Raw genomic sequence first — 14,416 nt, 5'->3', positions numbered from 1 at the left:
GTTATAAGAAGTTATAAGGGCACTGGTAAATTTTATTTTTCACGAATATTTTGGTCTTACCGCGACACTTCTCAACTTCTAGTACCGTACATTATCCACTAAGGTTGATAAAATACATATAGGCAGAGGGTATGTGTCTGCATTTAAATGTAATATTAAATGTAATGTGTCTGATTTAACTTACTTTTCATCCAGGAGGGGTTTCCTGTCTGTGGTGTATCTGATGGTGTAGGCCTATCAGGTGTATCGGCAACCGAAGGTGTATCTGCAATTTCTAAGTATATGAAAAATATGCGTTAATTTTTCATACTGCTTTGCTATGTTTGTGTTTGTTTGAATATAGGCCTAATATAATTTACTTCGAAGTGATTATAGTTCAACATGGGCAAAACAAACAATAAGCATTTTGTGACCTTCTGTTAGTGCCTTCAATGCCAGATGGAGTTCAAGGCTTTCCAACGAATCAGTGAAATCTTCCATATTTCCATCACTTATTTCTAGTCTGGTTTCTAGATCAATAATCATACTCCAGCTGTCATTGTATTTCTTTAAAGTTGTATTATACAACCCATCAATCTTTCCCACATCGCCCTCAGCCAGTGCCATCCCAAATTTCATTAGCTTTTGTCTGTGATGACTGAATATTTTTGAAACGGTTCCTCCATTAACTTTCGGGAACGATGGCAGTTTTTCTTCAATCTTCCGTTGAAGAGCAAAATGTTGGGTTACGGTGATAGTAGCAGACAGGAGAGTAAGATCTGTCGCACTCACATGATCATGTTTAAACAACTCATTCAACAGTTCAATCGTGCTATGTATAGACATTAGTTTCTGGTATCCAATCTTATCTCGGAACAACACTTTCAGCATATTAAGACAATTGTTGTCGTCATACCATGTTGACACTTCTAGCTTTATAGCATTAAACTTTCTGTCTTCTTTTGCTAAAAAAAATAATTGGCGATGTTAATACTAAGTAAAATTAAACATATGTAACGTATTTCATTTTTCTTTTTTCTTTTTTCTTTTTTTCTTCTTTTTTTGAACATCCTAAATTGGATCCCTTCTAAACACAGCGTTACTTTAACGTTAAAATACATTAAAACATGACTATCTCCATTACGTAACCTTTTCCAAATAGTGTTGTCACTCACTTTTTATGTATGGGACGTTGTTGTGAACATAAGGGAATAACATTTCGAAGAGGCTGTAGCATGTGGATTAGTGAAGTTGAACATCAACTCCATGATTAGTTAGAAGTTAGTTACCGGGGTGTCTTCAACTATTGCATTAGTAAAATATCTTCATTTTCATTAATTAATGCAAGTCACGTGACATTAGTAATCAATATCACTTCTAGATTGTTTTATTGCAAGTAACATAGCACATGTATAAAAGGCATTTCTAGATAGAAACGAGACTAAATGTATCGATTTATATAGGATTTTTATTGTAGCGTTGAAAATCTTTAACCTACATCTGGCATTAAGGCACTAACAGACTGAAATATCATGAAATCCTTTTTGTTTACCTTTATCCTTTTTAGATGCCATGTTATATCAGAAGAACCCAGTTTAGTTGTTGAAGTTTAATTATTCCTGAAAAAATAATTATAGAAATTATTTAATTATTGGATAAATAATTTCATCTGGTTTCATCTGGTTCAATAAATTATAGTTTCTTTGCGCTTATTTATTTCATAATAATTAAAATATGGAGAATATTAATGATATCGAAAGTAACAATGATGAATAATGAAAAATAGTAATAATGATATTATCATTATTAGTTAGGTACTGTTCTGACTCATAAAATTAAAATGGTCTAAAAACACATCAGCCTACATGATGGCAGCAAATTTTGCGCCTGACGCGTCAACTTAACACACAACATTCTTATAACATTTCTTCATTTTTAACACGCAACAAAAGCAAGTGTGTGGTTCTGGTAACAGTATGATTGTGTTCATGCTATAAAACAAAAATATGTAAATAAGAAAGTGTTTCTCTTTAGGTATGTTAAAAAGAAAAAGAAGGAATAAAAAAAATATTAAAACCTCAAAAAAGGAGGATAATGAAAGGCTACACTACAACTAAAGGAATTTGCAAAATTAATTTCTATATAAATTGTAAATGTATAAATTCAATTATAATTTATGATGATAATGATGATCCACAAAAGAGAAATAAAATGTTCACATAACGTTTTGCAAATAATTGGTTCTTAGTATTATACGCTTCTGCTATTAGTGTCCTGTGAAACCGTCTCAGTGTTAAAGATAAAGGGAAACTATATAATAAGTATATAGAATTATGAATTATGTATTACACAGAATTGTACACAAATTAAGTACAGTATTTAACAGTGATATTGATATCAAAAATTTGTTAATCATTTTTAACTTTAGTAATCGCATAATATCTTAATCCATTCACCCACTTTTAACTGCATATATTCTGTTACCACCAGGGTGTCGTTTGCCTCTGTTTACTCAAGAAGTACTAAAGAAATAACTCTGTAAAAACAATACTATTATAGGTAGTTGTTCAATTAAAGTTTATTAAAATCCCACTATGTAAGCTAAGAGACTTGCTAGATGCTGTGAAGCTATGGCTTCGCAAATGATGCCTCTACCACTGTCTGCATTACGGTAGACGAGGCGCATGATTCATCCATCATAGATGCTCATCCGTCAATATTTATGCCTAAAAACAAATTAGATTATGAGAAGGCTTTTGACTCCCTGTAATAGACCTTTCTATTAATTAGAATCTTAAAAAAATTAATTTTGGAAATGGTTTTATATAATACATTCAAAGTCTTTATACATACATACATACAGAGTTGTATAAACAGTAATGGTTAACATCAGGGTATTTTCCAGTTAATCGGGGAGTCCAGCAGGGAGAACCGCAGTCCCCCTGTTTATCTATCATGCGGCTGAATTCCTAGCCTGTGCTATTAGAAAGCACAAAGAAATAAAAGGGATCAATGTGAATGAAAATATCATAGATATTATTCAATAAGCTGATGATACTCCATTGGCTGATAGTAAACCAAATCACTTATTACTATTTTCTCCACATTTTAGGGGTAAATTCAAACTATGATAAAAACTACAGCGATGTGGCTTGCATGGTTCTTTGAGGAATTCAAAAGATATACTACCAAGAGTAGAAGTAGCAAAATATCCCATTAAATCTCCTCGCTTTTACTTTTCATATAACACTCAGCAGTGTGAAAATTTAAATTTTGAATTCAAAGACTTTTAAATGGAGAGAATTTTGTAATAATATACAAAACATAATTATGGGAAATGGAGTTATTTTGTTTTTGTAACTATAAATACAAAGAAATTCGAACAATAAAATTCTTTTTTATAAATATTATTTTACCTAATAGAAATTTACTCATGAAGGCTATTCTGCCCTGCTCTGAGAAAAGGCATTAAGTACATTTTTTTCAAAAAAAGATTTTTAGCTTATGTGACTCCTGAATGTCTAATCTATCACCCTATTTTATCTAATTTCCAAAAATATGTCTGGAAATATGAAATTTTATTTTAAAATTGGGCATTATCTGCAAATTTCACTATAAATACTATAAATACTCTGAGAAAAGGCATTATGTGCGCGAAGCCTTACATACATGCATTGAATGCTTGACTTCACGCAAGACAGATAGTAAGTAACCAATCAGATGCTAGTATAACGAATATCTAATTAATTGGATTAGAATAATTAACAGATAATGCCTAGTTAGTAACTACTTTATTTCAAAGAATACTCTGAGAAAGTACATTATCTGCTATATATTTTACGGCGTTTATTTATAATTCTGTGATTAATGCGATACTTTTGCCGAAATGATGCAAGTTACAGCACAAGACCTTTTTAGAAGTCTTTTGGAAGAGTAGGTACAATATTGTATTTTATTATGTTTCATACCTATTAAGTAGTAAATTTAGATTATTATTTAGTAGAATTATTTTTTGTTTTATCGACATTGTATGTTTTGTATTGTGTTTATTATTATTATTATTATTATTATTATTATTATTATTGTTTATTATTGTTATTATCATCATTATTATTACTCTTTAAGGCAACCAGGTGGTAAACCAAGATGGACAGACACAATTTTCGCCATCGAGATCGTGCTCCACTTCGAGGAAGGGACATTGAGTAATGCAATTTTGAAAGAAAAAGTGTAAATAAGTATAAAAAAAATAAATAAAAATGTAAAAGTCGGAGCATTGTAAATAAAACTTTTAAAATCTTTTGTACTCATTTGTATAACCTATGTTGTATTGTATCATTATCATTGTAAAAATAATAGTTGCAATGTATATTATAACTTAACAAATATAAATTTATTAATTTTATATTTAAAATTAGCACACCATTTTTATACATATTTTTCTACAAGTTATTGTTAATTAACAAGTTATTATCAATGAACTTTGAAATTGAAATTGTAATGCTTTGTCTATTTTATTATCAGTCGATAACGATTTAATTATTATGATATTCTAATTATCAATTGATAATGGTGATTATGATGATGATGATGATGTGGATGATGATGATGTGGATGATAATGATTAAGATGATGAAGAGATTGAAAAATATGGCATTCTAGTTACCGAACATTAAATAAAATAAGTTTAAAATATTTCAACTCTATCTTACCTCACCCCTCCCCCGACAACACCGGCTCCTTCCCCTCCTCTAACTGCATTTTCCTCATTTACACAATTACTAAATTTATCATTTTATAATGTCAGAGTATACTAGCCTTCAATTTTTACACTAACCTTTGGATTTCATACCTATACTTCGGTTTTTAAAAATTAAATAGAAGATTTTGCGGTTTCAAGTATTTTGATATTTTTAAATACTAGTTTTCACTTTTTTGGAGCCAGATTTTTATAAAATATATGTTATAAATCTATAGCTTAAATTTCGTATACATACACTCCAATAAATTAATAATTAATGCATGTTTATAAACACTTTTGCAGATAATGCCCAATTTCAAAAGTATTTGAATACATTCATAGTTATAAATACTCTGAAAAAAGGCATTATCTCCATTTTGGCCCCCTTAATAATAAAATTAATCAATAAAAAGTATGTGGCAAATTTTTGAATAATATATCTAAGAAAAGCATAGGTGAAAAAATTTGAAATCATTTATAATTTTCTTGGGAAAAACTCAAACGCGTTTTGCTCATTTACTCAAAACTAGGATTTTGTTACTTAATGCCTTTTCTCAGAGCAGGGCAGTATTGTATAAGTAGGTTTATTATTTGGAATATCTAGGATATTAAAATTAACAGTAAAAGTGTTTTTAATAGATCTTCTTATGAACGTGGTATGGTCTATATTCAAGACTTATACAATTAAGAAGGGCAATTGAACAATGTTGATGTATCGATTAAAAAGGTGTCAAAAAATCCCTAAACCTAAACTGTTGTTTTCTGATTTCAGCAATTCCAACTAAATTAAAAATGGATGCTGTACAAAATTAGAAAACACAGGACACAAAACTACAAATGAACTTGTGCTTGTTCAGCTTAATCAGATTATTCCATTTAAAAGCGTTACAACAAACAGGTCTACAGCTTCTTTTTAAATAAAAAAAAATGTTAAACCTACTTCTGATGTTTTTTGAAGTCAAAATAAAACTTGAAGCAAGGCGATTAGGAAGTAATATATATAAACTACCATTCATAATACTACATTATACAAAAAGAATATTTTTTTAGTATAAGATTATTATGAATGTATGAAACCAAAAATTAACACACATGAAGTTAGAAGAAAATGAACTTTTCACATTCTTTAAAAAAGAAGACAATTGTACACTTATTTGTAAATTGTACTTGTATAAATAGCTACTGGCAATAATTTATTATTTGGTCGGACAGTAAACATAAAAGGGAAAATCGAAAACAATAAGAATTAATATTTGGGGCGAATAATACTAATTGTATACACCCGTACTCTAAGTGTACACCCGTACTCTAAGTTTTTTTTTTAACTCATTCGACATTTTTACTAAACATCAATATGACTTTAGAGCGAAACACACAACTACCCATGCTATTCTATATCTTATCAATAAAGTTACTACTGCACTTGATAATAGATTGCATACAGTTGGGGTATTTCTGGACTACTTCAAGGCCTTCGACAGTGTAGATCATGACATCCTTCTCCTTAAGTTATCTAACTATGTTGTTCGTGGCAAGGCCTTGGAGTGGTTTAGAGATTACCTCATTGGTCGAATGCAGTATGTCCAATTTAATGGGGTTGAATCACGGCGTAAACGTGTTACTTGTGGAGTCCCGCAGGGATCCCTATTAGGTCTCGGTTTTCTTGTTTTCATTAAAATGATTTTGTTCGCTCTTCTGATGTCTTATCCTTTATTTTATTTGCTGACGATTCTAACCTTTCTTTTTCTCATAAGAATGCAACTGAACTAATTAGAATTGTAAATACTGAACTCCGTAATATAATGGACTGGACCCATGCCAATCGCTTATCTCTCAACGTTTTAAAAACTAGCTTCATGTTTTTCAGTAACATTTTGAAAGATCTAACTACTCCAATAACACTAAATGGTCAAGTAATTACAAGAGTGGAATCCACAAAATTTCTTGGAATATATATTGATCAGAGATTGGCATGGGATGTCCATATTCACAATATTTGCAATTTCATTGCAAGAAATTCAGGTGTAATTTATAAAGTTAAAGAGTTCGTCCCTACAAATATTTTAAAATTATTATATTACTCATTGATTTTTCCTTATTTATCTTATGGATTCATTGTTTGGGGATGTGCCTCTGATGTGTACATCAATAAAATCTTACTTCTACAGAAAAGGGCCATTAGAATTATCTCAAATGAAAGAAGGCTTTTTCATACTCCTCCTTTGTGTTGGGGTATTTATGTTTCAAGCTAAATCTGGGGATCTCCCGTCCAATATTTCCGATATTTTACTTTTAATAATCAAATCCACATATCAAAAACATATACGCCTAGCCTATCTTTTGACTTCTGGGGAGGGATCGACGTTTCGACTCCTTTATGGTGTCATCCTCAAGATTATTTTTATTGTTGTTATTGTTATTAATATTATTATGATGAAGATATTATTGTAATCTTAAGTTTTGTAATTAAGTTATTTACCGGAGTCAGTTTAAAGGCTTGCCTCCTTGATTTCGGCATTTGTTATTTTCAAAACGAGTGAAATAAAGTCGGTATTGTAATTTGCTACTAAATTGTTTAATCTGGGAATATTTGTGAAGTCTTAACACAAAATGAGACGCATCATTGATAAAATCATATTGAGATATTCACCAAAATAAGTCAAAGGCAACATTTTTACAAAATGTTGATTTTAATGTTTTTGAATATCTTGATACTTATATTTTGATTGTGTACTTTTAAAGTAAATTTTCTTACTAAAACCGTGTTCTCTGCGCATATTCTGTAATTCTAGTCCAATTATTTGTACAGGTTAGTTATCTCGGTGTATCTATTTATCCTAGGGACCATTCAAAGACCCAATTAAAGCTTACAATGTGATTTACCAAAATATAATGTAAACTCATTTTTTGATTTTCTAACGATGATACTCATTTTTTAGTGAGACCTCACATTTTTTACCTGTTTAGGGGAACTAAAAAAGATGTATATAATGGAAAACGGTATTGCTTGTAAGATATTTAAAAAACAAATTAAAGAGGAATGGAAATTCATTAAAATTGAAGATTAAAATTGCAAAAATATAATTATCGTTTATAGAATGTACATGAAATTGTTTTTGCAAAGTTATAAGTAAAAAAATAACTGTTGAGGCTTCTTGTCTTGAGGCGTTTAGAATCATAATGCTGAGTTTGTTCTGTAACTACAAAATTGAAAATAACACAAAGGGGGTTAAAAGAAAATGGTCAATGCTTTTCTGTATTGTAACCTTTTATTATTTTGATATATGTTTAAGTTTCTCATGATTGATGTTGAATTTTCTTTTGCCTTTGTTTATATTATATATATATATATATATATATACAGTATATATAATATATATATATACATAATTACTGTTATTAAAAGAATAAAAAAGTTGCATAACATAAATAAATTACCTACTTTTATGTTTAATTTGCAATATTTGTTAAGATAAAAGTATAAGAGACTGGATGTTGACATAGTGGTAGCAAACTAAATAAAATCTCTATTTGCAAATTTTGCAACTAATGTAAATAATTCATATCAAAGATCTTATCAAAGGCCATTATGCTTACTGCACCCTTTGTTGAATTATACCTAGTCTTGACTTCGACTATAATATCTAAAATTGTTAAGAGAGCCGCTTTTTAATCAATTGCATCCGCTCAGTTCGCCTAAAATCTGATTTTCTTTCACCTTATTCTCATCCCGAGGCCATAAAGTGAATGGAGCGTCGTATGTCGCTGTATCAATATCGAATATTAAGTACATCCCTTTTCATGCACAGAGCAGTTGATCATTGAGGCTGACACAGATTTCAAAGTAGCACATGCGCAAAATACATGTTCTATAAGGTGATTATAAATAATTCAAAGATTCTACCAAAATAACCTACGTTAAAACCAACTTGCGGACCCAGTGGCTATTAACTTGAAACGTGTTAAAGGTGATTGACTTTAATTTTAATATTTCTTACTCAAATTTATTATGTTTTATGATTATGTTATGGTTAAATGTGGTTGGGAGATATGAGAAAGCTATCGCTATGACCTTTCACCCTGACTTTTTGCCACATTTTGAAAATGTGTTACCAAGCCAAAAACTATTCTTTGACCACCTTGCACCAATTTTTGAAGTAAAATTCTTTCGTCCTCAATGTGTATACAAAAACTGGGCTGACTACTAGGGTAATATATGCATTGTGTTATGACATGTTTGATAAATATATCTCATATTTTTTAAGTGCTATTTTATACCAATGATTTAGGTATTATTACATTAGGTTAACAATTTCTTATACATAAATAGGTAATTCTTTATTAGTCACACATTTTAAAGTGATATTTGATTTTCTGTCAAAGCAATACACATCAATAAATAATATAAAGTGAATCTGAAATAAAACTTAATTTAAATTTTAATCCATATTTTATATTGTTATATTTCACTTAGATAGAGGTTGCTTCCTAAAAGTAAATCCAGAGTAAAATCCAATTTCGCTCCATTCTTTCGATATTAAATACAAGTCAGCAAAGAAATTGCACGAATTCTCTTAAAACCTATGCATAAAAATTTCCTTTAGAAGAGACAATGGTCTAATAAATTATTAAACCAAATATTTAGGACCACCGGTCATAGAATCACTTGTGGAACTCCACTATAATGGGGAAGCCAGCTAGTGCTCAAAACTATTTGTGTAAATCCCATCCAGACCTTCAGCCGATTCTTTATTCATGCTTATAATTTTACAGGCAATATCAAACTGGATTTTGCCATACAGATGGCATCATTGTATTAATTTATCAAGTAATTCCACTTCTGGCATACAAAATCAAATTATTTTTAGTGATTTCCTTGAACAAACTAGAATTGAAAACAAGATATCAATGATCACATGAATTATACACAGAACCTCGCAGCATTCTAATTTATATTAGAAGGCACTAGTTGTGTTTATTCAGGACGCATTTCTATTCTGGCATAAATCCTTTCCATGAAATTGCTAGCAAGCAATACCATTATGAAATCGTTCTAACATGTTCTTCCCTTGAAGAGCAATTTGAACTTCAATTATACTTTCTCATTAATAAGCCTAGGTCGATACCAATGACCGATAATTTTAAAACTTATAATGTTAATTTTCATTCCTCATTTAACCACGGATGCTGGTTTTTTTTCCCGTTTGTTTGTTTGGGTTTTTAGGGGGGGGGGGCGGACATGCTTAATTTATTATGGTGAACACACATTTTTGTGTCAGTGACATATACAAAGTGGCATGATGCTACCACTAAACTTGCTATTAAATCTCACCTATGAAATTATAAGCCTAACAAATAGATTAGACACTGTGCACTGTATATCGAAATTGATGGTCAGCATTTTATTTTTTTTTTAATGAGGTAAAGAGGCTGGACTAGACTTATCGTGAAACCGAAAGCGATGCGACAGTGTTATGCGATCGTTTTGCTCTTCAATATGGATTAAAAATAGTCTTAGCAAGCAACCACAACGTCAAACACACCGATTTTTTGGCAAGATCTTGTCTCGCTCACAGCAATCACTCCACCTCTCAAAACAACACTTTTAGGAATAGGAAGTAGAATTTAATAATGAATCGATGAATTAGAATAAAATATGGTATGATAAAGTACATTGCATTAACCATATCATAAAAGTAGCACAGTTTAACTACAAACTGCTACATCGTATTCTAGCTTGAAAAAAAAAGACTGAAAATGTGGAATATCACTACACCTATGAGACAAGTGTCATTGTGAAATAGAAAGTGAAAAACATATGATTTTGAAATGTAAAGCAATTCAACCATCATGGAAGAAATTTAACACTTTAATTGTTGAGTGCCTCCCTATGGAGGAATATACGAAACAATGTTTTTCAAGTTGGTTAAGTATCGTCACAGGTACAAACTACATGCTTGTAGATGAGTTAATTTCTGTGTTCACTTTTTGTGTTCATAAATCATCCTGGATAAAAACAAAAACCAGCAAATCAGAAAATTATTTGGAACTTATTTAAGTTTGAAATTGAAAAGCTAATAAGTAATGAATATTCTTGTAACTTAAATAAAGCCGAAAAGAAGTGGAAACACGTTAAAGATAAACTATTAGAATTTATGTATAGAATTTAAACAATGAATGGTCTATTCCTATATCAAAATAAGCAAAACAACTTCCACAACTTTCGAAATTATTATAACTCTATATTATTAAATCTTTGGATACAGAATTGGTATTTTTTCCCTATTACTCATCAAATTTATATACAATTGAGGAAAATTAGGCCTATGCTGACTTTATTTTGATATACAGATAAACCAATTGTGACCCAAGATCACAAAAGGGCTGTAAACTCGTACACTATCAAAATGTTTATTTTTATACAATTGAATAGAGCACATCATTAACTTTATAATGAAGGCTCAATGAACTTAATCGGACAATTATGTGTAAAGTTAAGCTATTTTGAATTATAATTATTCTCTATAAACTGGCCTATAAAGTTCTGAGCAAAAGGGCTTTAAAAGTACTGGAGATATTGAAGAAAAGCACAGCAGTAGTCAAAGAAACTCCTTAGCAACAACATAGTTCCCATTGAGATATTGTGATGAAATTTTCTACGGTTTGCTGGAAATAGTTTGGGGAACAGAAACCTTCTATTTTTAAGTCAATACCTCAGGAAGTTATTTTGGGGGGGGGGGGGATTGGTTATACCTTTATAAAGCTGAAACATCCACGTATGATTATGTCATCCCTATTGTTCTAATTAATTTAGTAAACATGAGAAGTGTTTTTCGTCAAGACTTGTTAGAGAGTTTTGTCAGGGTGTGGACGAAAAAGGGGCGGGGTGGGGTTATTGGGGGGTCTGGATTTTTTAAATAAATTTATAAACATTTTAAAAATACAATATTTTCAGAATTATGCAAGTATTTACAAGTAAAATGATCAGGATTCCTATTGTTGCAAGCTACATTGTAGCATGGGGAGGTGATAAACAAGCTGTTTAAGCAAGACAATAATTCCTCCATTCGATCTACCGGTTCCATCATTAAAATACTGGTAGATCACATTAACTACTCTCTATCTTCTTTAATATCAAAACATTTAGCGTTATTTATGCATCCGCAATACTTAATTGAATGCTAGGCCTATACTTTTCTTTGTGACCAGTGATCTAAATCAAATTATGCCAAGGGCTGATGGGAAATTATGCTAAATTATACCAAATGTTAAATTTAATGGTTTTTTTAATAAACGCCTTTCTCCCACCTAAAATGAAAGCAAAAATATTCTCAATAATATTACTGTATACCCAGTGGTGCCGCCAGAGTCGACGGTATCAGGTCTGATGTTCCCGACTGCGGGATGTGCACTGCGTATCGAGAGCCGCACCCAGTTCAACAGTTCATTCAAGGCTCTATTGGCATATAATACTGCTATACCATTATGATTATACTTATACAAGTATACACTTTCTAAGTCTGTACGATTACTTAACAGATTTGGAATTATAATCTGTCATATTATATAATGTTAAATTTTCAAGCTGGTAGCCTGAATCTGAAGTAACTTACCTGAGCTTCAAAGCCTTTAATAAAATGGACGCGCCGAAGCTATTATTATGAAAAGCAAATAACGATCGGTATTGTATGGTACCGTGTGGCGCTGTTTCAGGCAAGGAACGGATATTTCAAACACCACATAGAAAATGGGTGGCAGCATTGCGGGTCTCCCTTTTAAAGCAACGGTCTTTTGATGCAGGAGTGTTAATAATTTCCTCAACTAATGTCTCCGACCCGGGAGATAAGGCCAAGTGAAAACAATTATTGTGTTGACCACGCACGACCGACCTAAAATGTTCGAAATTAGGGTCAGCATTTTATTTATTTATTTTTTTTAATGAGGTAAAGAGGCAGGAATAGACTTATCGTGAGCCGGTAATCAATGCGACAGTGTTATGCGATAGTTTTGCACTTCAACATATATTTTAAATAGTCTATGTTGTATTTTCGTGTATTTTTTACGTTTTAGGCATAACACATTATCGGTTAAATAAAAAAAAAAAACAAAGAGAAACACAACAAAAAAAATCCTACTGTCAAATTTCTCCTATATTCCTCAACTTCAAGCTGGTATCAAATTTAGTATCCTTATTCGCTTATTTGGGCACTTCAGGACCACCACTCGGCCTATCATGACTTATCCTTATTCTGTGGTTACGCTGAATGTGGCTTTGGAGAATGTCTATGAAACTGAACTTCGCGCCACAGCACAACATAATTGTTTGCGACTTGGAGCATCAGCGTGAACACGGATTTTCACTGGGATCAGGATCTATGGCCAATTTGTCACAACCTTGCTTTTGTCCGTTTCCCATCTTCGGTAGAGTATGCCATCTCACAAATTTAGGACATTCTACAACACCTAATATGCTCGATATTCTGTAAAATTGCATCCCAATCAGGTCTCGGACTGTTATTTTTTTTGCGGTATATAATCCAAGCAAAAGAGACATCCTTCCTCTATTCCTCTCCTAAGTGTTCCTTTAAGATCTCTGGTTCAAGTTGCGCCAGCCTAACTTTCTGCTGCTGTGAGACACCGCCAATGTTACATTTAAATGGTTTGTTATTACTTTGCTTTCCTTTCTCTGCGCGACCTCACTGCTTGAATGGTCAAGGCGAGAGTCCGTCTGCATTGCCATGCTTCGGGCCAGGCGCGTCTGTGATGCACCGTCAAGTTATATCCAACCATTGTCTCAAACCACCTGGCTAGTTGCCCTTCTGGATTTTTAAAATTAATGAGCCACTTCAATGAAGCATGGTCAGTGAACGACCATACAGGTATTGCCTGTAATGTTTTAGTAAACTACCACTGCTAGCAACTCTCGACGAATTGCACAATAATCTTTTTAAGCTCGAACCTGAATAAAATTGGCCTATGAAATTACTTTTCCTGTTCATTTTGAATCTTAGACAAAACTTTCTAAATCCCTACAGTAGCCTCAGGAATATTCTTGGCATAAACGATGATGTCATCAAGGTATACTAGCAGCATGTCCAATTCTAGGCCTCCTAGCACTGTTTCCATCAGGCGCTCAAAATGTAGAGGGGGCATTGCACAGTCCGAATGGCATCACGCGCACCAACAAATGCTGGCCTTTTCTTCAGTTCGCTTCTCATAGTTGCCAGAGTTAGCAGAATTCTGTTTTTAGCAGAATTTTGACCGTTTTAGCAGTTAGCATTATTCTTAGCAGAAATCAACCTACTCTAGCAAAATTTTAGCAGAATTCTGATGAAATTACCCATATAATTGTTTCCCTCTAAATATTACAAATATTTTTAAAATTAAAAATAAACCGTCCAGAATCCCAATTTCCTACAATTAAAAAATAGTATGTAAAATAAGTCCGTCACATGTATTTGGGCCCGATGAGGGCGGGTGGATATCTGAATCATATTAAATAGCGCCGTCTTCGAACCTCCGTAGATTAGAATTTTTTCCAAAAAGTATAAACTGCAAGAGGTCCGACTTCCCTGATTTTGTATCTTGAGTGGATTTCCTGCACGATTAAAAATCGTATTGTACTGGGTTTGGTCTACAGGAGTTCGTGCTTTGAACAGGTCATTCCATTCATAGAAAAAGCCTTTTGGTGGCGAA

At 31.9% G+C, this 14,416-nt stretch overlaps 1 protein-coding gene across 4 annotated transcripts in view; it reads right to left on the bottom strand.

The window, feature by feature from the left end:
• The window catches only part of LOC117112681, a 14,089-nt gene extending 1,691 nt beyond the window's left edge, over positions 1 to 12,398 (bottom strand). The window contains exons 1-5 of one of the 4 annotated variants that reach the window (XM_033255823.1): positions 12,334 to 12,379; positions 2,440 to 2,705; positions 1,532 to 1,598; positions 414 to 944; positions 185 to 274 (exon numbers count right to left, since the gene is read on the bottom strand). In XM_033255823.1, coding sequence (XP_033111714.1) covers positions 185 to 274; positions 414 to 944; positions 1,532 to 1,553 — 643 coding nt within the window. In that variant the 5' untranslated portion in view covers positions 1,554 to 1,598; positions 2,440 to 2,705; positions 12,334 to 12,379. Of the gene's footprint in view, positions 1 to 184; positions 275 to 413; positions 945 to 1,531; positions 1,599 to 1,844; positions 2,046 to 2,439; positions 2,706 to 2,832; positions 3,242 to 12,333 lie in introns of those variants that run through there. The other 3 variants (XM_033255822.1, XM_033255821.1, XM_033255824.1) reach the window with 3 other exon arrangements.
• Positions 12,399 to 14,416: the final 2,018 nt, after the last annotated feature.

Source organism: Anneissia japonica, unplaced genomic scaffold, assembly GCF_011630105.1.
Source record: "Anneissia japonica isolate Jap-2015-1 unplaced genomic scaffold, ASM1163010v1 scaffold288053_len460827_cov147, whole genome shotgun sequence".
NCBI classification, from domain to species: domain Eukaryota; kingdom Metazoa; phylum Echinodermata; class Crinoidea; order Comatulida; family Comatulidae; genus Anneissia; species Anneissia japonica.
Note: the sequence above shows the minus strand (reverse complement) of the source record. Positions and strands in the feature narration are given on the sequence as shown.